The sequence below is a fragment of the Mesoplodon densirostris genome, chromosome 5, assembly GCF_025265405.1.
Source record: "Mesoplodon densirostris isolate mMesDen1 chromosome 5, mMesDen1 primary haplotype, whole genome shotgun sequence".
In the NCBI taxonomy this organism is placed as follows: Eukaryota; Metazoa; Chordata; class Mammalia; order Artiodactyla; family Ziphiidae; genus Mesoplodon; species Mesoplodon densirostris.
Window position 1 is genome coordinate 42,476,547 of NC_082665.1, and position 24,771 is coordinate 42,501,317.

The window sequence follows — 24,771 nt, forward strand, 5'->3', positions numbered from 1 at the left end:
TTTTGCAAGTCAGGTAATTCAAAATATTATAATAAATATTCTTTTAAAATTGTAATAAATTTTCCTCTAAAATTATTTTTTGTTTAGATATTGCTAGACATTAAATTTTATTTTTTTATATAACTATGTATGTATGCATGCATCTATCATCTATCTGTCATATAAACTGTATATTTCTATTTTAATCTGAGTAGATTGGAAACTTTTCTAAATCCAGGACTATTTGAATTTATCTCCTATTGCTTTCAGTTGTGTGACCTATAACTTAGGGTTGGGTAGAACAACAAATATTCAGTAAATATTTTTGACTAATTTTGAACTAATTATCTATTATGATAATTAAAGATTTAAAATCTACCATACCTGAAGCAATTAATAAAATATAGGAAAACAAGAAGAAAGAATAAGCATTCAATCAAACCAATAAATACAAACCTAAAATAGCCACAGGATCCATTTTATTTTTTTGTTCATGACCTTAAAGTTTCTGAAAAGGGGTTTGTCTCATCAAAAGACCAGCAAAGTTCTAGTTTTGAACCTGAAGTTAAAGAATATTAGGCTACTTCTTGCTACAAAGTAATGTAGCTACTATACTATTTTGTTTTACTCTTGCATCTATTTAGTCCTGGCTGGTGTACTTAAAACTAGAATGTATATACTCTACAATTCAGTATGTGAAATTTTAATCAAGATATATCTTAGGAAATAGAAACACACCTTAACTGTACACTTGAAATACTTCTCAGAAACACGATGCCCAGTTTACGGTTATCCAGCTGGTAGGGATGCTTCGAGGGATAGCATCTGGCATGAAGTATCTCTCAGACATGGGCTACGTTCACCGAGACCTTGCTGCTAGGAACATCTTGATCAACAGTAATTTAGTGTGTAAGGTTTCTGATTTTGGACTTTCACGTGTTCTAGAAGATGACCCAGAAGCTGCTTACACAACAAGAGTAAGTAACTCATTTTTTTTCTTTTATCTTTGTTTAGCAACTTGTATTATGTTGACTGACAAATAAATAGAAATCACATCCCAAAATGCTTTGTCAATTATATCTTCCCCCGTATGAAACTTATCCCTTAAAAGTAAAATATTGTTACTTATTCTGGGAAAATAGATGGTCACTGTCCATAAGGTGAGTAATGATATTAATTCTGAAATTCCATACATTGATTCAATGATTCTCCCAAAAAAGGCAGCAAGGTTCTAACATGTCTAAAGCCTTATTGACCTATATTTTTCTCATGGTTGAGCCACTGTTAAGAAAAGATTGGATAAATTCTTAGTACCCCCATCCAACTATGTATAATCTTAAACCATTTTAAAATTAATGCTTACATGAGTAACACATGTTTATATTACAAAAATTTTAAAACAAAGCAATATAAAGGAGAAAAGTCATCCGTAGTTATGCCACCCACAGAACATTTGTAATTTTGTGAGTCAGTTCTTCCAGATTTTTTTCTGCATACCTCTATATACAGACATATGCATGAATAAATAATTAAAATTAGATTTTTTTTTTTTTTTTTGGTGGTACACGGGCCTCTCACTGTTGTGGCCTCTCCCGCTGCGGAGCACAGGCTCCGGACGCGCAGGCTCAGCGGCCATGGCTCACGGGCCCAGCCGCTCCGCGGCATGTGGGATCCTCCCAGACCAGGGCACGAACCCGTGTCCCTTGCATGGGCAGGTGGACTCTCAACCACTGCGCCACCAGGGAAGCCCTAAAATTAGATTATTTTTAATGCAAATTGTATACTTCATTACTCTTCTTAGCAATATACCGCTTGAATATATTTCACTGTCAATAAATAATATTTGTTTTTACTTTTAGCTGTTTAATATATTCTATTTTCTAGTTGTATCATTTTTTAAACCAAATCCTAATTAGTGGGCAAATTATTATTATATCTGTTTTTCAAGATATTTTACAAATGTGTATATGATACATCTGCATTCATAATTGTTTGAATCTGATGATTTCCCTATAATATATTCCTAAAAGTAGATTTTCTGTGTTAAAGAGTCTTTGCCTACTTTAAAAGCACATTTCAATACACTCTTAATAAAATTAGATATTATCATTATTTTTAATATTTACTTACTGTGAGGAATTTTATCTGTTAATTTGCATTCCTTTGATTCAAAATGCATTTGATTATTTCTTCTTATTTCTTTTGCAAATTTCTTGGACATATTATTATTTTAGAGAAATTTTTTTATGGAAGAAATTTTTAAAAATAAAAATATGATAATCATGGCTAATGACACTACTCAAAAATAACCAGTTTTAACATTTTAATTTTATCTTTTCATAATATTTTTCTAAGCATTTTCATATAAAAAATATTTTCAATTCTGCATATAGTGACAAAAGGATCATAATATGTATACTGATATAAAAAATGATTTCCACTTAATAAATCCAGTATTTTCTTTATATATAAACTCAGTGTCATTTTGTAATCTGCCCTTTTTAACATGAAATATAAAATATAGAATTTTCTGGATGATGAAATATTCCTTTTACAGTATTATTAAATAATGTATAGTACTCCATTTTATTCATGTACATAATTTATTTAGCCAATGTACTATTAATTGGGTAGAATTCTAATGTTTTGCTATTATTAGCAATACTTTGATGTACATCTTGATATATAATTCATGCCTTTCTATCATTACCTCTTCAGGATAAATTTCTAGAAAATTGGTGAGTCACTGGTCAGAATGGCCATCATCAAAAAGTCTAGAAACAATAATTACTGGAGAGGGTGTGGAGAAAAGGGAACACTCTTGCACTGCTGGTGGGAATGTGAATTGGTACAGCCACTATGAAGAAAAGTATGGAGGTTCCTTAAAAAACTACAAATAGACCTACCATATGACCCAGCAATTCCACTACTGGGCATATACCCTGAGAAAACCATAATTCAAAAAGAGTCATGTACCAAAATGTTCATTTCAGCTCTATTTACAATAGCCAGGAGATGGAAAAAACCTAAGTGTCCATCATTGGATGAATGGATAAAGAAGATGTGGCACATATATACAATGGAATATTACTCAGCCATAAAAAGAAACAAAATTGAGTTATTTGTAGTGAGTGGATGGACCTAGAGTCTGTCATACAGAGTGAAGTAAGTCAGAAGGAGAAAGACAAATACCGTATGCTAACACATATATATGGAATCTAAGAAAAAAAATGTCATGAAGAACCTAGGGGCAAGACGGGAATAAAGACACAGACCTACTAGAGAATGAACTTGAGTACATGGGGATGGGGAAGGGTAAGCTGTGACAAAGTGAGAGAGTGGCATGGACATATATACACTACCAAATGTAAAATAGATAGCTACTGGGAAGCAGCCACATAGCACAGGGAGATCAGCTCGGTGCTTTGTGACCACCTAGAGGGGTGGGATAGGGAGGGTGGGAGGGAGGGAGATGCAAGAGGGAAGAGATATGGGAACATGTATATGTATAACTGATTCACTTTGTTATAAAGCAGAAACTAACACACCATTGTAAAGCAATTATACTCCAATAAAGATGTAAAAAAATAAAAATTGGTGAGTCAAAGTATGGACAAATATGTGAAGATTTTGGTACATGAATTGCTTAATTGTTTTACATATAGTTTGTTATCACTTTTCATTTTTAGTGGCAATATATAAATGAGGCCATTTCATTATACTCTCACTAGCCAAGAGAATGAGCAGTTTTTTAAAAAGACAGTCAGCTTCTGCTGCTTTCTTCTTGTTTAATTCTAAGAGTTTATTCCTGATTAAACAAACAAACAAAGAAGTGAACAAAAATTCTCATTCTTTTCAGAAGTCATCAACCTCAATAACTCTATTAACAGCCACTAAGATTGTCACATGGCAACTATATCTCACTCTGAGAAAGAGCTCAATATGCAAGACTGAGTTTCATCTACAAGTAAAGCCACAGTGATAGAAACACAGAAAGAAACTCTGTGTCTCAGATATATCCCTAGATGTGTTGATTTAGAAGTTGGAACTCTCCTAATGGCTTTTACCCTTGTTTGCATTTACCGTTTTCAGGTATACTCTATAGCAGATTACCTTTGTTCATGAATCTAAGTATTTTTAGAAACTGTGTTCTGCATAAAAATGTTGTTGTTCTTAAGAACACAGTTCATTAGATTAAGAGCAAGAGAACTTTAAGAAAATTGTATACCTTGCAGCTAGTTGAATTAAGTTTAGAACAGTGACTATTCCTACACAGCTCTGAAAACTTGATAAAATTACAAAATATGGGTATCTTGATAGTGCTTTTTATTGCTCCTTCTCTGATCACCAGAAAAATTAGTCAGCCAACATTCTGCAGCCAAGCATTTTTATGACTAAATTATTACTCCAGGGGACAACATATGCAACAGATGATAATATATAATATTTGTTGTCTGGAAGAGAATGTTTTTTATTCTACTTAGTGCTACTCTGCATTCTAAAGATATTCTTCATAACCTTCTGCTAGTATTTGAGCTGTTAACACACTCCATGAAAATTATTCTTGCTAGCATTATCCCTGCTACAAAAATCACCTTACTCAAGAAATATTTCCAGGTCTAATAGGAAGTATTTGGGGAAAAAGGCCTTTATTTGAGATATTCTATTTTTCGGTTATTCATTCAGGTTCTAATCTCTCTGTTCTTTAAATGATCGCAACCTTGTTCTCAATACCAGTCTTAATTTCTAGTGTTGGGGAGAAAGAATTTTCCTCTACCCTTCAAAGCTTCTTTTAGCTAGTCTAATAATCAAATCAACATGAGACATTAACAGGAGAAAAGCAAATTTAATTCATATGCATGGAATCTCACATATATGAGAGGGTCAAAGACAGAAATGTAAAATGAGGTATATATGCCATCTTGAGTTAAGGAGTGGGAAAGAGGGCCTGAGGCTTCAAAGGGGAGGAAAGTAATTCACAAGTTGATAAGAAGAGTAGATGTTGGGTAATTAGATGTTTGCCCTGCCATACAGATGGGCCACTCAGATGAAATTTATCTCTGGTAATCTCATTCTGGGAAAGGACCCTCCCTCACCAATTTAAATTCTTCTAGGTAGTTAAGGGTGAGGCAGAAGCTTCTCTTGAAGGAGCAGGGTCTTGATTGCCTTCGACTCAAAAAAATTCATATGCCACAGTGGCACATTTTGGGGAGGTTACTTCTGAACTCTTGCACTAGGATACTCCAAGAAACAATTTCTCTTGGAGAAACTTGAAAGATTCATTCGAATCTACATCATCTGTTCTCTGGAGACTGTATACAGTTAACTTTCTGAGCTTCATTTATTCAGAGCTTCATTTATACTGACTGTTACTTTGTCAGGACCAAGGGGTCCACAAGATTATTTCAACCTTAGTAGAATGATGTTGATGTGTCAAAATTCCTCTTTAGCCTTTGTGAAATAAAAGTGCAATAGGATCTTTACATTTATGCTTCATTCCCAGAAGATTCTTAAAAGCCACACTAACAAAACGGGCTCATTCACTACCAATAAATAGCTGATTAGAGTTCTTCAGTGTTCATCCTTGTATTTTCTTGGAACTCCTCAAAATATCTGTGGGAATCCTGACTTCCTTCTGAGAAGCTGTAATTTGCATCTGCATTTCTAGAATAATTTAGACATCTTTGATTTAATTTCCCATAATAAGCCCTGTTTGGTACAATAATTTTATAATTTACCCTAAAATATGAGGTACGGTTATAAAGTAATAGGACTTCTATTTTGTTTTTTAAACAAAGACACTGAAACAATGAAATGAGTGTTGTCATACTAAGCTGTCTTTTTGGGAATGTGTACTTACTGCAGGAACACTGCTATTGTCCAAAATGTTTGGGGAATTCCTCTTTCAAAATTATCTTTAAAACTAGATTGTAAATGATACTATCACTCAAAATCGTTTAGGCATATAGTATTTTGGGAAGCAGACTTGACTAAGATAAAATCTGTGGTTTCAATAAGCTTATAGTTAATAAATAAGGAAAGTAGTACATTGTGGTAAAGTCTGTTTTTTTTCCTAACCAAAACCAGGATTATTCAGCTTAGACATCTGCCTTATTTATTTGAATTAGCATGCTATGATTATGGTTATTTCAGAAAAACAAGTTCACCATTTAAAATAGTGTGCCAAGGCGTCCTTTTTGGATAGACACATTCTTGCTAATCTGCTTTACCAGTCATGTTACTTTAATCACACTTAACACATTTCAGAAATTAGCATTCAGTGGCTCAATGCATTATACTTTTCCGATTGCTCCTCTGTAAGTTATTGCCTTTAGATAGAGGGTAATTGCACTAAGAAATCATGAGAGACATTTGATTCATGCCACTGAATGAATGTAGGGTGTCTGCTGTTCTCAGTTTTAAAACACCTCTGTGGTTGACAGGCAGGGTAGAAGAGTGAAATAGAAATTATATCCACTAATTCTGTATTTAGAGATTCTTAAACTGGAGGGGACATCTGAGGAGTTGAGAAAACCCTTAGCCTTACAACTTAAAACAATGTATCAGACATTTTCTCCTGCTGCTTTTGATACTGTCTTAAGTGTACTCGGAGTTTTCCTTCCTTATATCCTCAATAGTATGCCTGAAAGGAAAGAGTCAGCTGAGATAATAATATACACTTTTTTGTGTTTTCCATAAGAATATTGGGTAGGAAATTGGAATTCATTTTCAATACACACTTTTAGTTATTTCTCTTGATTTCTCACTACTGAGTTATACAGAAATTCCAAACACTGACACTTTTTATTATACAATATTATGATGCATCCTGTAACCTTTAGAAAATTCGACTGTACATTCATGAGATGATGAGAATGAGAAAGGTGTAAAATTTTAGTATTACTATGAAAATAGTTCAATCTTGCAGACCCCCTGAAATGCTCTTGAGGACACTAAGAAATGCTTGGATAACACTTTGAGAACCAGTTATAGATACTTTATGAGGAAAATAACATCTTAAAAACTAAATAAATATTTGAGTAGTTATTAGATGATATAAAATCTGACTTATGATATAGTATTATGTGATATAAAATGTTTTGAAGAAAGGTCTTGAAAGCATACCTGCGGCTGCATACCTAAGGTTGCAAACCATCATAAAAGGCCCTGAATTTTACTTGGGACGGATATTACTGGAGCATTTAGCTCTGCAAATTTAAAACATCAGAGAATTTTTGTTGTTGAGAAAAACAAACAAAAAAATGGATTACCTCTTTTTAGTTATACATCATGTGAATTTCATAGTATAATTATGGCATGTTTCCCATTATTTTGGACTGAACTGCTGATTTGCTCTATTTTATAATATCAGAAGCATGGTATTATTAGTGAGAACTGTTTTCTACTGAATAATTTTTCAATCTTTTTCTTATGAAATTCCACTTTTAATAAGTTAACATTTTTATGTGTGTATGAATACATATATTATGTTTGTATGTTGAAATAGATGGAATCCAAAATTCCAAGATGATAGTGGTCAATTTTCTGTTTTAAACAGGATCAAGTTAAAGAAAATATAGACTTTTATCTAATTTATATGCTGTGTCATGTAAAGTCAATCCTGTTCTCAAGTCCCCAAATTCACTTTAGGGGTATAACTACCACATAAACTGATCTGGGAAATTTAAGAAAACCAAATGATGTGTTCTTGGTTACATTCTTCATTATTAGTATTTTTATTTCTGTTATGGAGATGCATACTGAGTAATTGCCAGGTGGATTTTTATATTGAATGAAAAAAGTTCTGTCTTGTGTCACATTGCCCTATGGCCAATTAACACCTATTTAATTTTTAGAAGATAAAACCAAATGAAAAGTTATTACAGGCATTATGTGTTAAGTAATAGGAAAAAGAAATCTTATTTTACATAATAACTTATTCTATTTTTTTTCTCTGTGAGTCTGCCAAGTTGATGCCATAAATATTCTACTACTGCTTTGTCTTGTCTAATTTCATTTGCAAGGCAAGAAAAAAAAAGGGGGCTAAAGCAAGTGATTAAAAGCTAAGTGGCTGAATACTCTGGTTCAGGATAACTCCACTTGAAGAATATAAATGTTAGAAAACAGAGGCCTTAGTTCTGTAGAATTCTCAAGGACTAAAAACTATGCATACCAAAAACTTGTGTGATATAAAAAGAGAATAATAGTATTTTGATAAGTACTATATGTCATATGTAATTTACACATGAATAAAAAAGCAATAAATAAATATCTAATCAGTGGCCTTCATATAGTAATGTATTTTAAGCTTGGACCCAAAATAAATAATGTCAACATTTTCTAGTCTCTTAGGATCAGTACATAGCTTTTGTCTTATGTAGCTTCACAAAGTAAAGCTATATTTCCCCAAATCAGAAAACTCTAGAAGATTTTATAATCTCAGCTAATGGTGCATCAAAGTTTAATGAGGGATCAAATACTTTCTAGCCACCCATTTCAGAGAGATGGATAGCACGAACATTTCAACATGTGAAAATAATCCATCCAGATTTATGTGGAGAAAATCACAACTATAATTTTGGAGTGATACACACAAGTGAGGAAGTTCTATGTAAATATATTACACAGTCTCTAGCAGGAACAGTTTTCTCTGCAGTGCATCATTCATTCATTCATTCATTCAACAAATACTTGAGTCCCTACAATATACTAGGCACTCTTCTAAGACCTGAGGACACAGAGGTAAAAACAAAGCCCTGACTCCATGAGCTTACATTCTAGTGTGGTATTTCACATAATAAACAAAGAGGTGAAGATATAGCAAGACAGAGAAATAAGATGAGGAATGTGGACAGTGTAAGGGAGATGCTACTGTAGATAGGACGATCAGAGAGAGTTTCTCTGATAAAATGACATTAGAACAGAGAATTAGTGAGAGTGAAGGAGAAAATAATGTAAATATTGAGGTTAATAGGCCAGATTCATTTGCTTTAATTATTTTTCAATCCAATGGAATAATTTTAATAATTTCTCTTATTCTAGCAGGCTCACTTTGCAAGAAGACAAGTTAAGTAGTCAGATTAATGATATAACTCAGACTGAAAAACAAGCAAATAGTGACTGGTCCAGTTTGTAGTGTTGAGCCCTGGAAGTTTAGTAAAAATCACTTACTAAAATTATTTCCAGTTGACTTGTGAATATCCCACATTTCAAATTTGTGATGACACATTGCCTGAAGCTTTTCCCATGTACCCTGAAGCCACTGACCAGCCCCAGCTGCTCCAGCACTGGGAGAGACAGCAGTCATTATTTCCCAAACCAGTCTTACCACTTGATGCCTGGAATGGCTAATTGATTCATTCCTGTCCTATGACCCTTTTTCAACAATAGTTTTACATGTCATGGTTCAGGCCCACTCCCATGATATTTTCCCTTTCATTTGCTAGCCATTGCTCTGGAACTGCCCCCGTATTTCAAGCAATTTTTACCCAACATAGACATATAAGGAAGCCATTGCCATGATGTCTAGTCAGAATTGTCTCAGCAGATATTTATGAGATTCTCAAACTATCATGTCATCTTTCCTAATTCTTCAGTTATCAATATTAATAAAACAAAGCCTACCCAAGTTATGCACTTTTTTGCTTAATCACTAGAATGTGTCTAATACTTCTGTTTCATTATTTTTATTGTAAATATATAGTATTCCTTCTATATTGGATAGGTCTTTCTGACTTATTTACTTATCTATATGGCTTTTTTGGAAACTTGTGTTCAGAGTGTTAAAAATTCACTTTCAAATGAATTTCTGAAACCTTTAAAAAATAGAGTAGGAATTCAGTATATGTAAAACACAAGGTTTAACATTTAAAATCTCTTTGAACTTTGAAAAGAGCTGTACCCATATTAGGCTGTATGTTTAGTCTTATCCCTAAATTTTTTCATTGTTTTTGTTGAAGATATACATTATACATAAGACGACCTAATTTTATATTGTATTATTTGACTCTGAAAGTAACAGAAAATTTATTTGTATTTTATTTCCTGGATAGCCATAGAGTTACTTAGATTACAAGGTGAAGACTTTTAAGAAATTCTTAAGTATCTCACGGAATGTTGAAAAATTTCAAAAGTTCAAAGTATTGACTTTTGCTACCTGAGAGATCATCTGTCTCTGATCTCTTGTGGCAGTTGACATCTGCTGGAACAATTCTCTCAATGGCTTTTAGATTTGAACTACTGGGGATTAGAACAGATGCTTCCCCTGGGAGTCTTCTTGGATTGCCCTTCACCTTGTTGTCTACTGTTGTCTGCAGTGAACGAAGTTTACTTCCTGACGATAGATCCTAAATCCTTTAGTCAAATGATTTATCTCTATAGTTCCACTTCTAACCTGAGAAGCCAATATGTGCTTCCAGGTTAAACACTCAATTACTCTGGGTTTACTAAGATAAACTCTCCGAAGTCCTTTGTCACTCTAACTATGACCTGACAGAGCTCACAGGCAGGCAATGTGAAATATGGATCAGCAAAGCATTTCCTAAATCAGTAAGGAGAGATTTGTGTACATAATCAGAGAAAAATTGGGGCAGACATAAGATACTAGGGCTCAATGTCCAGAGGTTTCAGCAATTACACTCCTTTTCTTTAGAACTCAAGACTTGAAGCCCCCTAACCCACAGCGAATGAGCTGACTTCAGTTAAGCACCTGAAAAATTCAGGGCTTTTAGCCAAATGTCTCATTTAAACTGTCTAAATTCATTAAGTTTAGAGAACTGAATTGCAGGATCTTCTAAGAACATGTTTACTTTGTGATTCCTACTCTAACTGCTGTTTCTGGACAAAGTGAACAAGGTTTTGTACTACTTTACTCCTGGATTAGAGTTTAACAATTACATAATGCCTCTGCCCAGAGAATCCCTAGTATCTTTACTTGTGCCATTTTATTCTCCTTTAACTTTTCTGTAAGAATTCTATGGAAGTAAATCCAGATATTACAGCCAATAGATATGCTGTTTAGTCCAAAGTTAGGATCATCTTTGGATTAAACAAGAGCCAAAATAATTGACATTAAAAATGTCAGCATCCTTGATATTTCTGTAGGTTTAAGATAGAAAGTTGAAAGAGCAAATGTTTATAAGTTAGCACAGCTGTTAGAGATAGATGAAACTGAACAGAAAATCAAGTTTTATATTTCCCATGACCCTCAGTTTATGAATGATAAGATATCTGCACAGAGAGGCTAAGAAACTTGGCAAAAAATAGATAACACAGTCAAAGCTAACCCTAGAAATGACAACTCCTAATTCCTACTAAACTTAAGAATCCAAATGGAACATGTGACCGTAAATCCCCCTGCACCCCCAATTACTGACTGTCATAGATGTGACATCAGCACTGGGAGGAACTGGCTCTGGGTTTGGCATTGCAAATATGGGGAACAAGCATTAGCTTCTGATTCTGTTGAGTTTGAACTGGAGGTCCCTCTGCAATTGAAGTTTTAGAAACACTCCATATGCTGTGAATCTGGGCTTGCTCCAGGCAACTGGAGACTTTTCTCAAATATGTAAATGTCTGGGGAGCTTACATACAGACATAGAGACCACCTTAAGTAAATGCTTCATTTTATGATCTGTTAAAATATTGTAAAAAACACATCTTCGGGCTTCCCTGGTGGCGCAGTGGTTGAGAGTCCGCCTGCCTATGCAGGGGACGCGGGTTTGTGCCCCAGTCCAGGAGGATCCCACATGCCACGGAGCGGCTGGGCCCGTGAGCCATGGCCGCTGAACCTGTGCGTCCGGAGCCTGTGCTCCGCAGCGGGAGAGGCCACAACAGTGAGAGACCTGCGTACCGCGAAAAAAAAAAAAAAGAAAACCACATTTTTATAAATTATTTTTAGAGTAAGTATCTGGCGCTTTACTTTTCTGAACGCCTAGGAGCATTTTACCAACCAAAACTTCAATTGCCAACTGATTTTCAAAGTTTTAGCTCATTAATAACAGTTGTATTAGGATAGTTTTACTATGGCAAGAAGGCAGTATACCAAATGACACCATTTGTCTCATCAAATCCAAATTTTTGGATAGCTCATTGAAGGATATGTTTGGCAGTTTTTTGGAAAACATCTAAAATTTTAAAATGCCCCCTACACGTATAAACTGAAAAAGCAATTTCTGGATGTGAAAAAGAAGAAGAAAATATAAGTCAGGTAACATTGGCTTAAATTTGTTTGGGTGGGAGGTGGGGAAGGAAGAGGAATTTTTGTGGTCCAATCAGAAGCAGAAGTATAAATAAATTCTGCAATACATTACTTGTAGGAAATTTAATGAGTCAGACTCTTGTATATTCAATTTATTTTATTTTGATAGTCTCAGATCCACAGATGCTCAGCTTGAAGGCAGAGAGAGTTATTGTGAAGTGTGACTAAATTAAAATTTATGCACCCCAGCTTCTTCTTTCTCCCTTATTTCAGAACCAAATTGAGCCCTCTAGGTCTCTTATCCAGTGTCTCACTATGTCAATGATATTTATGTTTTGTAGCCGTAGATAGCATTTTCTCTTGTAGGAAAAACCTATTTCTTACCAAAAATTTTGGTTATTGATGCTTCCATCTAATAAAGAAATTGATGCTTCATTTAAGTTTTCCTAGCAATAGAAAATTATCCCTGTTTCAAAAAAATTAAAGGGAGGAAGCAAGAAAGAAAGAAGAAAAGAAAAGAAAACAAAAAATAGAGTGAAAAATCTCAAAGATGTACTATTATATTTACCAAAATCCACATATCAGAAGATTAGCTCTAATGAACTTGGCCCTTTTTTAGACTAGAGCAGGAATGAAAATATCCATAGTAAGTGTGTTAATGGTTAAAATAAAGAAAGAATTCCACTTAGTCTACATAAAATCCAGTTAAACCTTGGACCTCTTTGAATCATTTTCCCTTGCTGATCTGTAGTTCTCGAACAAGGATGATTTTGCTCCCTAGGGGATATTTGATACTATCTGGAGATATTTTGGCTGTCACAATTGGAAGTATGCTGATGTAATCTAGTGGGTAGAGACCAAGGATGCTAGTAAACATACTGCAATACACAGGACAGCCCCTACAGCAAAGAATTAATCTGGTGTAAAATGTCAATAGTGTTACTATATAGAGACCTTGTTCTAAAGTTACCCAACATGTATAGAATGTGGAAAGAATGAGAGAGTGGGGATCAAGTATCTCTCTCAGGTACTTATAATTTCTCCTGTCCACACTGGACTGCAAGTTGTAGGGGATAATGTGGAATACATTGCCATTTGTGAAAAATTATGCAACAGACTAGCCATCTGCCAACAAGTCTACTAGAATGTTGAACTTTGGGATAGCAAACATAATGTAACAAATAGTACACCTTTTATTCTTGTTAAATTTTATTCTCATTTGTTTTTGATATAATACTTGAAATTTATCATTCTTTTCCACTCAAAGATTTAAATATTAAATGAGATCTCTTTACTTTTGATATTTTGATTGCATTTATTAAAATGTCATGGGTGTAAGCTCATGAATAGACATTCACCTAGCAGATAAATAATGTCACATATTTTCAGCCAGCATGTGAGTATTACTTATGCATAATTATTTTTACGTTTTAACATTTTACTTAGCCTCATCCTACAAAGGAATGGAGTAATATTCATGTGCATAGATTTAAAATATTTATTAAATTTTTGGTGGTATTCAGCCTCTCATAGCCTTATGATTTCAAATGATAGTTTGGGCACACTTATTTTATTTATGGCAGTGCATAGGACAAAAGCTACTGCTCGAATTTATTTTACTAGTTTCAATATAAAGAATTTGAAACTACAATGTTGAATTTAAAGAGTCTGTGATAATAGGTACACTCACCCTGCCTCAAACTCTATAATAATATTATGAGCTCGGAATCTCTCCTATAGTTTGATTTCGAATTAAGCATGTACTACGAATATGTTGGTTTATTTTTCTCTCATTTGAACCAGAGTGACTGGTTGTTTACTGATCATGGAAAAAGTAAAAAAAATATATAAAACTCTTCTTACTCTGATGTATGTTTAACAACGAATAATAAATTTGAATAATACTTTGTAGTTGGTAATGAGCTTTCCCTTATATCTTCATTTAATAAGTTCTTTACATGAATAGTAAAAGTGTGCTAACTATTTGAAGGGAATTGGAATGGAAGAAAGGGCAAAACATTTATTGAGTACTCTATTAAAGATTAGACACTTTATTTGTTGCTTTATGTATATTATAAATCTATTGACAAAGACAAAAAAATCCCTAAATAATAATGAATAATCCTCAGTCATCTTTATTCTCTTCCTCATCCAGTGATGGATGGTGCCATTTACAAGATGTCTGGCTAGGGGCAGTAGGAGAGTCTTGAATATGATTATCATTTCATTCTCAGAGCAAAACCAATCAGTCTAAAACACGTGGAAGCAGATAATGAAAGTCGTCTAATGAGAAAGCTAAATGTTCCAGGGTTAAAATTCTAGGGTTAAAAGCTAATTACCTAGGGATTCCAATAACAGTATTGAGTAAAGGCAAACAATACTTGTTCATTTACACTTTCTTTTAAATAATGAGTTCAAATTAGCCCCAGTTGTTCATTTAGAATGAGTTGTATGGATATCATATCGGAAAATATAAATTAAGAATTTTCTTCTTGTAATTAAAATAAGTATATTTACTTTTAAGTATATGAACTCACAAAACAGTGACCTGGAACAGAGCCCAGCCACTAAGAAAAGGACTAATATGCTAAAAAGTTGATCAATGGAAATTTCTAGGTAAGGAAACATTTAATTTTGCAAACTGGCTTAGTTGTTGAGCTGGTTAAATGCCACTTATTCATTTATTATGTGTTCAGAATAACATGTTTGGAATAAAATGGGAAAAAAATCAAAATCTCCCCCTTCCTTATGCTTTCCTATAAGGGCGGCAACTCAAGATTTGATACAGTGAGGAGCCAGAGGGAAGCTTAGATTAAAAACCTGGATGAGATGAATGGATAAAGGAGATGTGGCACATATATACAATGGAGTATTACTCAGCCATAAAAAGGAATGAAATTGAGTTATTTGTAGTGAGGTGGATGGGCCTAGAGTCTGTCATACAGAGTGAAGTAAGTCAGAAAGAGATAAACAAATACCATATGCTAACACAAATGGAATCTAAGGAAAAAAAAAAAGGCCATGAAGAACCTAGGGGCAAGACAAGAATAAAGACACAGACCTACTAGAGAATGAACTTGAGTGTATGGGGAGGGGGAAGGGTAAGCTGTGACAAATTGAGAGAGTGGCATGGACATATATACACTACCAAATGTAAAATAGATAGCTACTGGGAAGCAGCCACATAGCACAGGGAGATCAGCTCGGTGCTTTGTGACCACCTAGAGGGGTGGGATAGGGAGGGTGGGAGGGAGGAAGATGCAAGAGGGAAGAGATATGGGAACATATGTATATGTATAGCTGATTCACTTTGTTATAAAGCAGAAACTAACACACCATTGTAAAGCAATTATACTCCAATAAAGATGTTAAAAAAAAAAAAACCTGAGTGACAAACTAGTAAAAAGGCTATAAACTGCATTTCCCAAGCCAGCAAATATTGTAGTGGAAGGCTTTTGTCATTTCACAGGTGACTACGGTGCCAAAGCCATAATATTTTGTTAAGAATTAGTGTGATTAAAGTTTAAGATAACATAAGAATTATTAGATCAACCAGTGAGTTTCAAAAATTGTTATAATGCAGAATTTGAAGTTGTTATTCCAATAATTGGGTCTGTGTGTGTGTGAATTCGTCAGTCTGCAGCAATTACAAAACACATCACTAAGAGCAGAATTCAACATGTAAGTGTTTTGATTAAAATAATTTACCATACATTTTCCCAAACACATTTCCTTTTTGTGTGTGTTTTAAACAATGTTTTAACAAGATTTACACAGCAAATAGACAGCATTTGATGGGAAAATGGTTCTGGAAATAAGTTGCTTGACTCTGTAACCATGTGCTTCATTAGAAAACACACTGCACAGGTCTTAGTCAAGAATTGAAAAAGTGAAGCTCCCGCTAAAGAGATGGGTGTGGCTATGGCATCAGAGGTCCCTCCAATGGCATTCATGTCTGTATGCAGAACCACCAGTGAAGAGATTCTCTTTCCAAGCTCCTTCGACATAGGTGTAGCTATGTTCTTCCTAAAAACAAGTTTTTAAAAAACCACCTTTCAGTATTTCACTATTTTTAGACATTTTATTAAAATATGCTCAGGGCTTCCCTGATGGCGCAGTGGTTGAGAGTCCGCCTGCCGATGCAGGGGACGTGGGTTCGTGCCCTAATCCGGGAAGATCCCACATGCCGCGGAGCGGCTGGGCCCGTGAGCCATGGCCGCTGAGCCTGCGCGTCCGGAGCTTGTGCTCCGCAACGGGAGAGGCCACAACAGTGAGAGGCCTGCGTACTGCAAAAAAACAAACAAACAAACAAACAAAAAACACCTCAATGTCAAGGCTGTCCTCTCTGGAAAACAGGGATAAAGCACTGAAGATGAAACAACTTTAGCATGTACCATTGTAATCCTGGTTGAAGTAAAACACAAAAAAATGGGCTTATTTTTCATTGTTGTCATCAATCTATTGGTTTTGTTTTTTTCCCTAATATCTGTATTTTTATTTCAAGGAATCTTGATAAGGTGACACGTATCTGTGCCTTATATTTTCTAAATAGATGCAAAGTTTTCAACATGGAAAGGACTTTCTTCCTTTATCTCTCTCTCTCTTTTTTTCTTTCTTTTAGTGCCATTTTTATGCTTTTAGTCATTTGTTTCTTGGCAAAAGAAAGGAAATGGCAAAGTGTCTGTAGCAGAGATAAGACATTCAACTGAGATTTTAAAGTATCATCTTTTCTTTGCCCCATGAGTACAATTTGTTTGACTTCTGTTAATTCTCAGAGTTCTTTAAAAGGGTTTAAAAGGGAAAGAATGTATGCCCAATGATTCCATTTGGCATCCTGAATAGATTTATAATAGTTAAATGTCGCATGTGTAGTTCTGTTTTTATCACAATTATGGGGTAGTATTTGAAATCTTGATTCCTTAAAACCCAAATCTGGACTCTGCAGGTGCAATTAAGTTAATTTGGTTTTTTAAAAATATTATTATTACTATTAACTTTGAATGTGTTGGTAGAGAAAGGGCAATATTAGGCTAGGAGAAAGACTCTCCAAATTTAAATATGAAAAAGTATCTTTTAAATTTTTGTTGAAAAAAAATACAAACTATAAAGAAGAGAATGAATGAGTGAGTGTAAGTGAGAGAGAAAAGAAAGGGGCAACTTCTAAGACCATATGCCCTCTCATCTCCATAGAGTTTTCTATTCTGTTTTTCTGGTTCTGGACAATCTTTACTCCAGTGCACGTTGAGCTCTGTAGTGTTTCCCACCAACTCCCAAAACTCTCTTGGTCTAGCTCCCATCTCTCCAACCTGATTTTACTGCACTGGTATAAATCATGGATGACTCTTAGGTTGGTATCTTCTCAAGAAGGCTGTGGTCAGTCCTCCTTTTTGTGCTCACTTCTCTACAGTTTCATGCATCCTTCAAAACCCAGTGTAAGCCCAACCTCCTTCAAAGATCTCCTGGCAGTACTCTTTCTGAATAGCTCACTTGTGTGAAAACATTGAAGAAAAGTGTCAAGTTTACTGAGATAGTTCCAATCACATATACCACTCTCCTCTAAGGGGTAACGCTTGCTCAATGTACCTGTGATTAAATCCCAATTCAACCTTTTCCCATCCTCTCCTACTGCATGCCTCCACACTCTCTGTAGTATTATCACACTGGAAACCGTTTTTCCAGAACATATATTTTCCTCCTCTGTGCTTTGATTTATGCTATTTCCCTCAGAATATGGGAGTATTAAGCTAATGTTTCTTGAGGCTTTACTGTGTGCCAGGAACTATGCTAGAGATTTTACTGAAATTTGTCATTTAGCCTCACAACAATGCTATGAACCAGCACTGTTACTTTCCCAAATAACAGATGTGGAAATTCAGGCATAATAAGGTTTAATAATTTACCTCCCAAATTGCCAATCCATTTCTCTAAAGCAATATATTGTCACCCTTGAACATTACTTAAGAACCAGTGAAGGGCTATGAGGTACAATGTCAATAGAACACACTTTGATGAATATGGCATAAAATTTTGATGATGTGAATTCTTTGGAACAACCATCCCTTTTTTTTGTTGTATCAAAAATTGATGTACCTTATGAGGCTCAATTCATATGTGACCTCCTTAGTTTCTCTAGTGAGAATCTCGGCTCCATGCTCTGCAGCACAGCAGTCTCTACTACTATCTTCCTACTCAATGTAGGCAGGGTCTGCAATTCTAAAAAGCTCCAGCATCACCTGGAGCTTTTTAGAAATGCAGACCCTGCCTACATTCTGGAACTACTGAATCAGAATTTCCATTTTAATCAGAGTGAGCCCAAGATGATTCATATGCATTGAACAGTTTGAGAAGCAAAGTGTTAAATACTTATTTCTTTCTACATTTAGTTATTTCCAGCAACTAATTATCATTCCTATTTGCTTGATATTTCTCAAACAGAAGGACCAGTGTGTTATTTATATTTGTCTCACCCAAAGTGACTAGCATAATACTTCCCATATGGTTGCTACTCAACACATCTTTATTAAATGTATTTTTTAAACTGAGAGCAAATTCTATGGGAGTTATACCTTTATATCTCCCATAACTCATAAAAGCAATATTCTCCTCTAGACTATACGTTTTCAGAATGTAATTATTATTATATCTTTCTAGCTCATATGGTGCTTACCTAGTACATGGAGGGTACTTCAGTGGTTAATGATGGAGTGAGGCACTGAGTAAATTAATTAAGATGATTGATGAATGTATTTGAAGAGAGGTTTTTAAGATGTATAATTTTATTTTGAATGTATTTAATTAACAAATACCTTTAAGAACTTAAGAGTATCAAGGAGTGGTGTAAGTTCCTTACAAATACTAACTTAATTCACATTCTGCCCTAAGGTTGTTTGTTCATGCATAAATCTATGTTAAATCAATAAAGGTTGATTTGAGATACCTCATTCAATTCTAATATATAATATAGCATATCTACTTCAAGTTGTTTTGCTACAGATGACTGATAAATGTGCCATAATTGACATAAAATGTCAACATTTTAGCAATTTTCAACTGTATTTTTCTTTCATCATTTCAAAATATTCCCAAATTGACTGAGAAAATATTGCAGTAAATAGTATGCTACTCACTCCTTGGTATTAAAATAGAAGAATATCAAGATATATCAGAAGAAACCCGCATTCCATTTCAGAAAAGAAATACCCTGACAAATTCAGTCAGATTTCAGATGGTAATGTATATTATATGTTTTAGTCATTGATCATGTATGTATGTATGATTTTATATTCCAAGGGAGGGAAGATCCCAATCCGGTGGACATCACCAGAAGCTATAGCCTACCGTAAATTCACATCAGCCAGTGACGTATGGAGTTATGGGATTGTTCTCTGGGAGGTGATGTCCTATGGAGAGAGACCATACTGGGAGATGTCCAATCAGGATGTAAGTATTTGTAGTCTATGAGTTATGGGTTCGGATTAAGAGATCAAGCTGTGCAAGGAAGTGGAGCATAATGAAACCAGGTGGCTCCCTGTTTGTGACATTGCAACAGAATACTTAGAAGAAATGAAATTGCTTCCAAATCTTGTAAAGATATCAAATGTGTTGCTCTGAAGGATTTACATTTTTCCCTCAAGCCCGTGTTTAGAAATGAGACAAAGTGAAGACATTTGTAATAAAATTTTATAAAATAAGTGCCTGACAAGATAGCCAATAGATATCAGGGAATGTTTGAAGTATTTTTTGCTACAAAATTGTTTGAATGTAACATTAGTAAGATACACATGTCTGCCATCCTTTGTAGACTTAATTAATGCATCTGGGCCAACGTTTTGTTTACTTAAATCTAGTATTTCCCAAAGTCAGACAAAACAACCAATCACTAGCATGTTGTTTCTCATAATGTATTAAACTTGCACATGAATTTAGTTATACAAATTGAAGTCTCTGGATAGAGAAAATAATCTTTAACTTTCTATTACAACTGTGATATGATTTTTCAAAAGGATTTTTGTTTTTATAAGTCATGTTTTGCTAATACTTAGTGAAAGGATGCTATTGGCATGTGAGATCAGCACTTGGAGATTTTTTTTTATGCTTAGCCAGAAACTGTGAGCATGATCTCAAAGATACATAAGAAGGAAAGCTGAGATGCTTTTAGTCATTTCCTACTCACCACATATAAAATTGCTTTTAATGTATTTGGATATAAAAACCTTTCTGAACTTTTTCAAACAAGCCATGTTTTATGATGGTACTGGGAAAATCAGACTCTCTTTACCACATCTCTATTTTCCAAATTCTTTCTGTATCAGAGGATCTCAAAATGTGGTCTTTGGACCAGTAGCTTTATCATGGCCTGGGAATTTGTAGGAATGCAAATTATCAGGCCTTTCCCCAGAGCTATAGAATCAGCGGTTAGTTATCTGTATATTAATAAGTCCTCCAGATGATTCTGATACACAGTAGAGTTTGAAAATCCTGACTTTACATGATTTAAAAGTGTGAATGGACTAATAGTCAGTTAGTTGTGCAGCACGTGGGCTTTTACCAAAGGAACTTACTACGATTTGAGAGGCACCATTTGAACTGTGATATAACTAAAATCTATGGTAATTTTTTCTGCATTCATTCATTCATGTATAGTTTCCATAGAAATCTGTATTACCAAATAATTATTTCTTTATAAATTACTGAATTTCCTATATCATAGAACATTTATTTTTATTTTAATCTGGAAAGTTACTTTATAAACTTTTCTTTCCTAAATCCACTTTCTCTGCCTCAATCTTCCTTTATATAATATTTTCAGACATGGATAATATTTATTTAATAAGCTGCTATCCTTTTAAGAAATTTAAAATGAACACTTTTTCACTTAACTTTGAAATAGTCATATAAGTGTGACCTGCCCATGAAGAAGTAAAAGAAATTCCAACTCTTAAGTCTTTGGAAACTTTGCTTCTCACACAGGTAATTAAAGCTGTGGATGAGGGCTATCGACTGCCGCCCCCCATGGACTGCCCAGCTGCGTTATATCAGCTGATGCTGGACTGCTGGCAGAAAGACAGAAACAACAGACCCAAGTTTGAGCAGATTGTCAGCATTCTGGACAAGCTTATCCGGAACCCAGGCAGTCTGAAGATCATCACCAGTGCGGCAGCAAGGTGACACGTTTGATTTTGCATCTTGCACTCACTCTGAAATGAATGTTTTTTCTATCTCCAAGATGTTAATTTGTTTCTTCCTCTTCCCCAACTGCATACTTTGGTACTTATATTCCTCAAGATTAGAGAGACATGTTTTCTTTTCCTTTTTAAACTTTCAGGAGGAAATTTCATGCTAATTAATGACAATGCTAAAATTCTGGTACTTTTTAACTTCCATCTTGACGAGAAGCATGTATACATTCAGGCTTGAGTATTTGGACAATAGAAACCCTGGACACATAGCTCCTTTTCACTCTCTCCTATTTAAACAAACAAACAAAAAAGAAAATCTCTTGGAGTGGTGGGGAATTCTAGCAAAGTCCTGATTTATTCCTCATTTAAAATAAAGTTTCAAAAATAATAACAATGCCTCCAAACCATTGCACTGGCTAGGGAAATGCAATTTTCCCTTACTTAATTAAAAAAAAAATTGTTTTGCCCATATCGTGTACCAATTACTTTGTTAGACACTGTGAAGGATAAAACTAAGACTAAAATAATGTCAGTGTTCCTGGACAGCCATGCAAATGTCAACACATCATAGCCATAGGCAACCCTGAATGCACAATATCCATTAGACTTTATGCGTAATTCTCCACGGTAAGAATCATTGAGTTGTCTTAATGGTTTTGAGAAATGTCAATTATATTCTCATTGTACACATTGATGATGTGTGTTCTTAAAGGAAAATTACAGAGTTTTAGTAAAGGAACTACACCTACTGTGCACAAAAATCCACAGTATTAAGTGATATGTATACATACTACATAATGATGATTTACAGTGACTCATGTGTAAAAGATTTAATATAACCCCTTATAGGAGTTTTCTTTTCTTGTTTCTTTTATGCACATCTGTTGGTTTTACTGACAATTATCAAGAGTTGTGACTTCAAACTGATAGAGCACTTGCTAATGCACTTATAATAGAGTATATATTTTTTCTACCTTAATAGGAACAATTATACTGAGCATACATGATCCAGTTTTTACATTATATTTAAATAAGATGAATAAAGAAAATTTGAATCAAAGTCTTAATCAATATATAAGAATCATAGATTATTTGTTGGAAATAAATTTTAAGGGGGTCACTCATATTAAACTTGGTAATATATATTCAGTAGGTAAAACTATTGATAACTTATCCTGCAAGGATGAATCTCTGTCCTAAATTTCAGAGACAGACTGTACAGGCTTTTTTGGAAATCCACCTGACAGTTTAACAACCAACAGGATAACAAACTTGCCCTTCCTGGGCCATATGGTCCTCATTTTGCACCCTGAAGCCATTTCTTTTGATCTTTACTCAATAGCAATCGTAGAAAAAAAGAACATCTTTTCAATTCTTTTCATATCATAAAAAAGCATTCAAACCATTTCCATAAGATCAATATTAATATAAAGAGTAACTCATGCAATATGATCAAGAGATATTTAAATCCAATTCTATGTGGGAAAATTCTTAATATCAGATCATATTATGTGAGGATATACCCTCGTATTCAAATTTTCTTCAATTCATTATTCCATTCTTATTGAAGTACATTGAATATTTTTATCCTAATATGTATTTTTAATACTTTAATGTATCCCCTGTATTTTGTCACAAAACATGCAATTTTAGGGAAACTATTTTTCTAAGAAGTGCCACCCATCTTAATTCACTAAATATAAAAGTTTTAGAAAGTATGTTTATATATTTACTTATTGCCATTAAAATACACAGTGGGCAGATTGTGCTATTATAAATTTATTAACAACAACCTCAAATTACCATGCAACAATCTCAAGAGATCTTATTTTTCTTTAGAAAATTTGCTTTCCCACTTTTGACAACAATTATTCTATTCTTTTTCATAACTGATTAAACTCATTCCCTTTCCCCTTTAATTTTCCAGTGATGTGCTTGCCACATGCTTTATTGAGAAAATACAAGCCATCAGGTGGGAAATTCCAGCAGCAAAACAAAAACAAACTGGCGCCTGCACCCATCCATCTTGTTCTTTTTTCCTCTAATTACAAGAGAGGAAAGTTCTTCTTACCTCGAATTAAAAGAGAGGAAGTGTCCTTTCAATGTCAGAGGCAAATCCTTTCTCTCTCTCTCTCTCTCTATCCCCTGCATACCCAGGCTCTTTCTCTCTCTCCTGCATATGCAGGCTCTTTATTTCTGCAAGATTATTGCCATAAAAATATGTTCTATTATTATGATGTTTCTCAAATTTCCCTAATACAAGAATCATCAGGAGAACTTATTAAATGCACAAACATCAAGGTCTAACCCAAGCTACTAATTTGGAATCTGCAAGAAAGGGAAATTGAATTTGGACATTTGATAAAAACTCCAGGGGATTTTTATCATCAAGGAAATTTAGAAGATGTTATTTGTCAACATCACCTCTGCTAGCCCCACATCTCTGCCAACTACTTCCTTATTTTTTTATCACCCTTCACAGCCAAACTTCTCCAGTAAGAGTCTCACACACATCTCAAAACTTAATATTCAATTTTATCTTTTTATTTTCTCCTGATTGCCTCATCCTTCCACTGCCTTCCAAGCACCTATTCATTTACACATTCAGGATTATAGCCAGTCTTGGTACCTCTTTCTTGCTCTCCACACTTTGATCCAGGTGATCACTGGGTCAACGTGATCCATTTCTCTCCCTTTTCACTGCAAACACTCTCTCCTATGACTTTTTCTGCTTCTGATCTAGAGTACTGCAGTAGCCTCCTGATGTGTCCCCTGCTTCCATTCTTGTCCCACACTAAGCATCTTGTCACAGAGCCTTCAGAATTTTCCTATCAATATATGTATTGATAAATTATATATTGATAAAAATATATTGATAAATTATATACATATAATATAATTTTAGTCACCTCTTTATAACCAATTTTGAATTTCCATTATACTTAGGAAAAAAATCTACATTCTTTTTGATTGTTTACTAACCCTGCTCCTCCAATGTAATTTCTTTTATTCAAAGTCATTTCTTCATTTTTTCAACAACTATTTATTATAAGTTAAGCTACTATGTGCTAGGCATGTGCAGACGCTGGAGTACAGTGATGAAGACAAATATGGTCCCTACCATCCTGGAGCTTACATTACAGAAGATGTACAGTAGATAATAGACAAGCACAGATTATAGGAAGGAAATAAATAAAAGGTTGTGATAGATTATTAAAGGGTGGTTGAGGAAAAAGCCCTCTGAGGAGGTGATATTTGAGCTGAGAACTAAAAAAAGGAAAAGAGCCAGATTTTATTTTATTTTTTTTTTTTGGCTGTGCTATGCAGCATGTGGGATCTTATATCCCCGACCAGGGATTGAACCTGTATTGGGACCACTGAGTCTTAACTGCTGGACCGCCAGGGAAGTCCAAG

The 24,771-nt window shown here is 34.4% G+C and overlaps 1 protein-coding gene across 2 annotated transcripts in view; it reads left to right on the top strand.

The window, feature by feature from the left end:
- Positions 1-24,771, top strand: part of EPHA3 (EPH receptor A3) — a 373,968-nt gene that overhangs the window by 331,454 nt on the left and 17,743 nt on the right. For both annotated transcript variants that reach the window (XM_060099806.1, XM_060099807.1), the window contains exons 13-15: positions 747-956; positions 19,469-19,618; positions 21,149-21,342. In XM_060099806.1, coding sequence (XP_059955789.1) covers positions 747-956; positions 19,469-19,618; positions 21,149-21,342 — 554 coding nt within the window. The remainder of the gene's footprint in view (positions 1-746; positions 957-19,468; positions 19,619-21,148; positions 21,343-24,771) is intronic.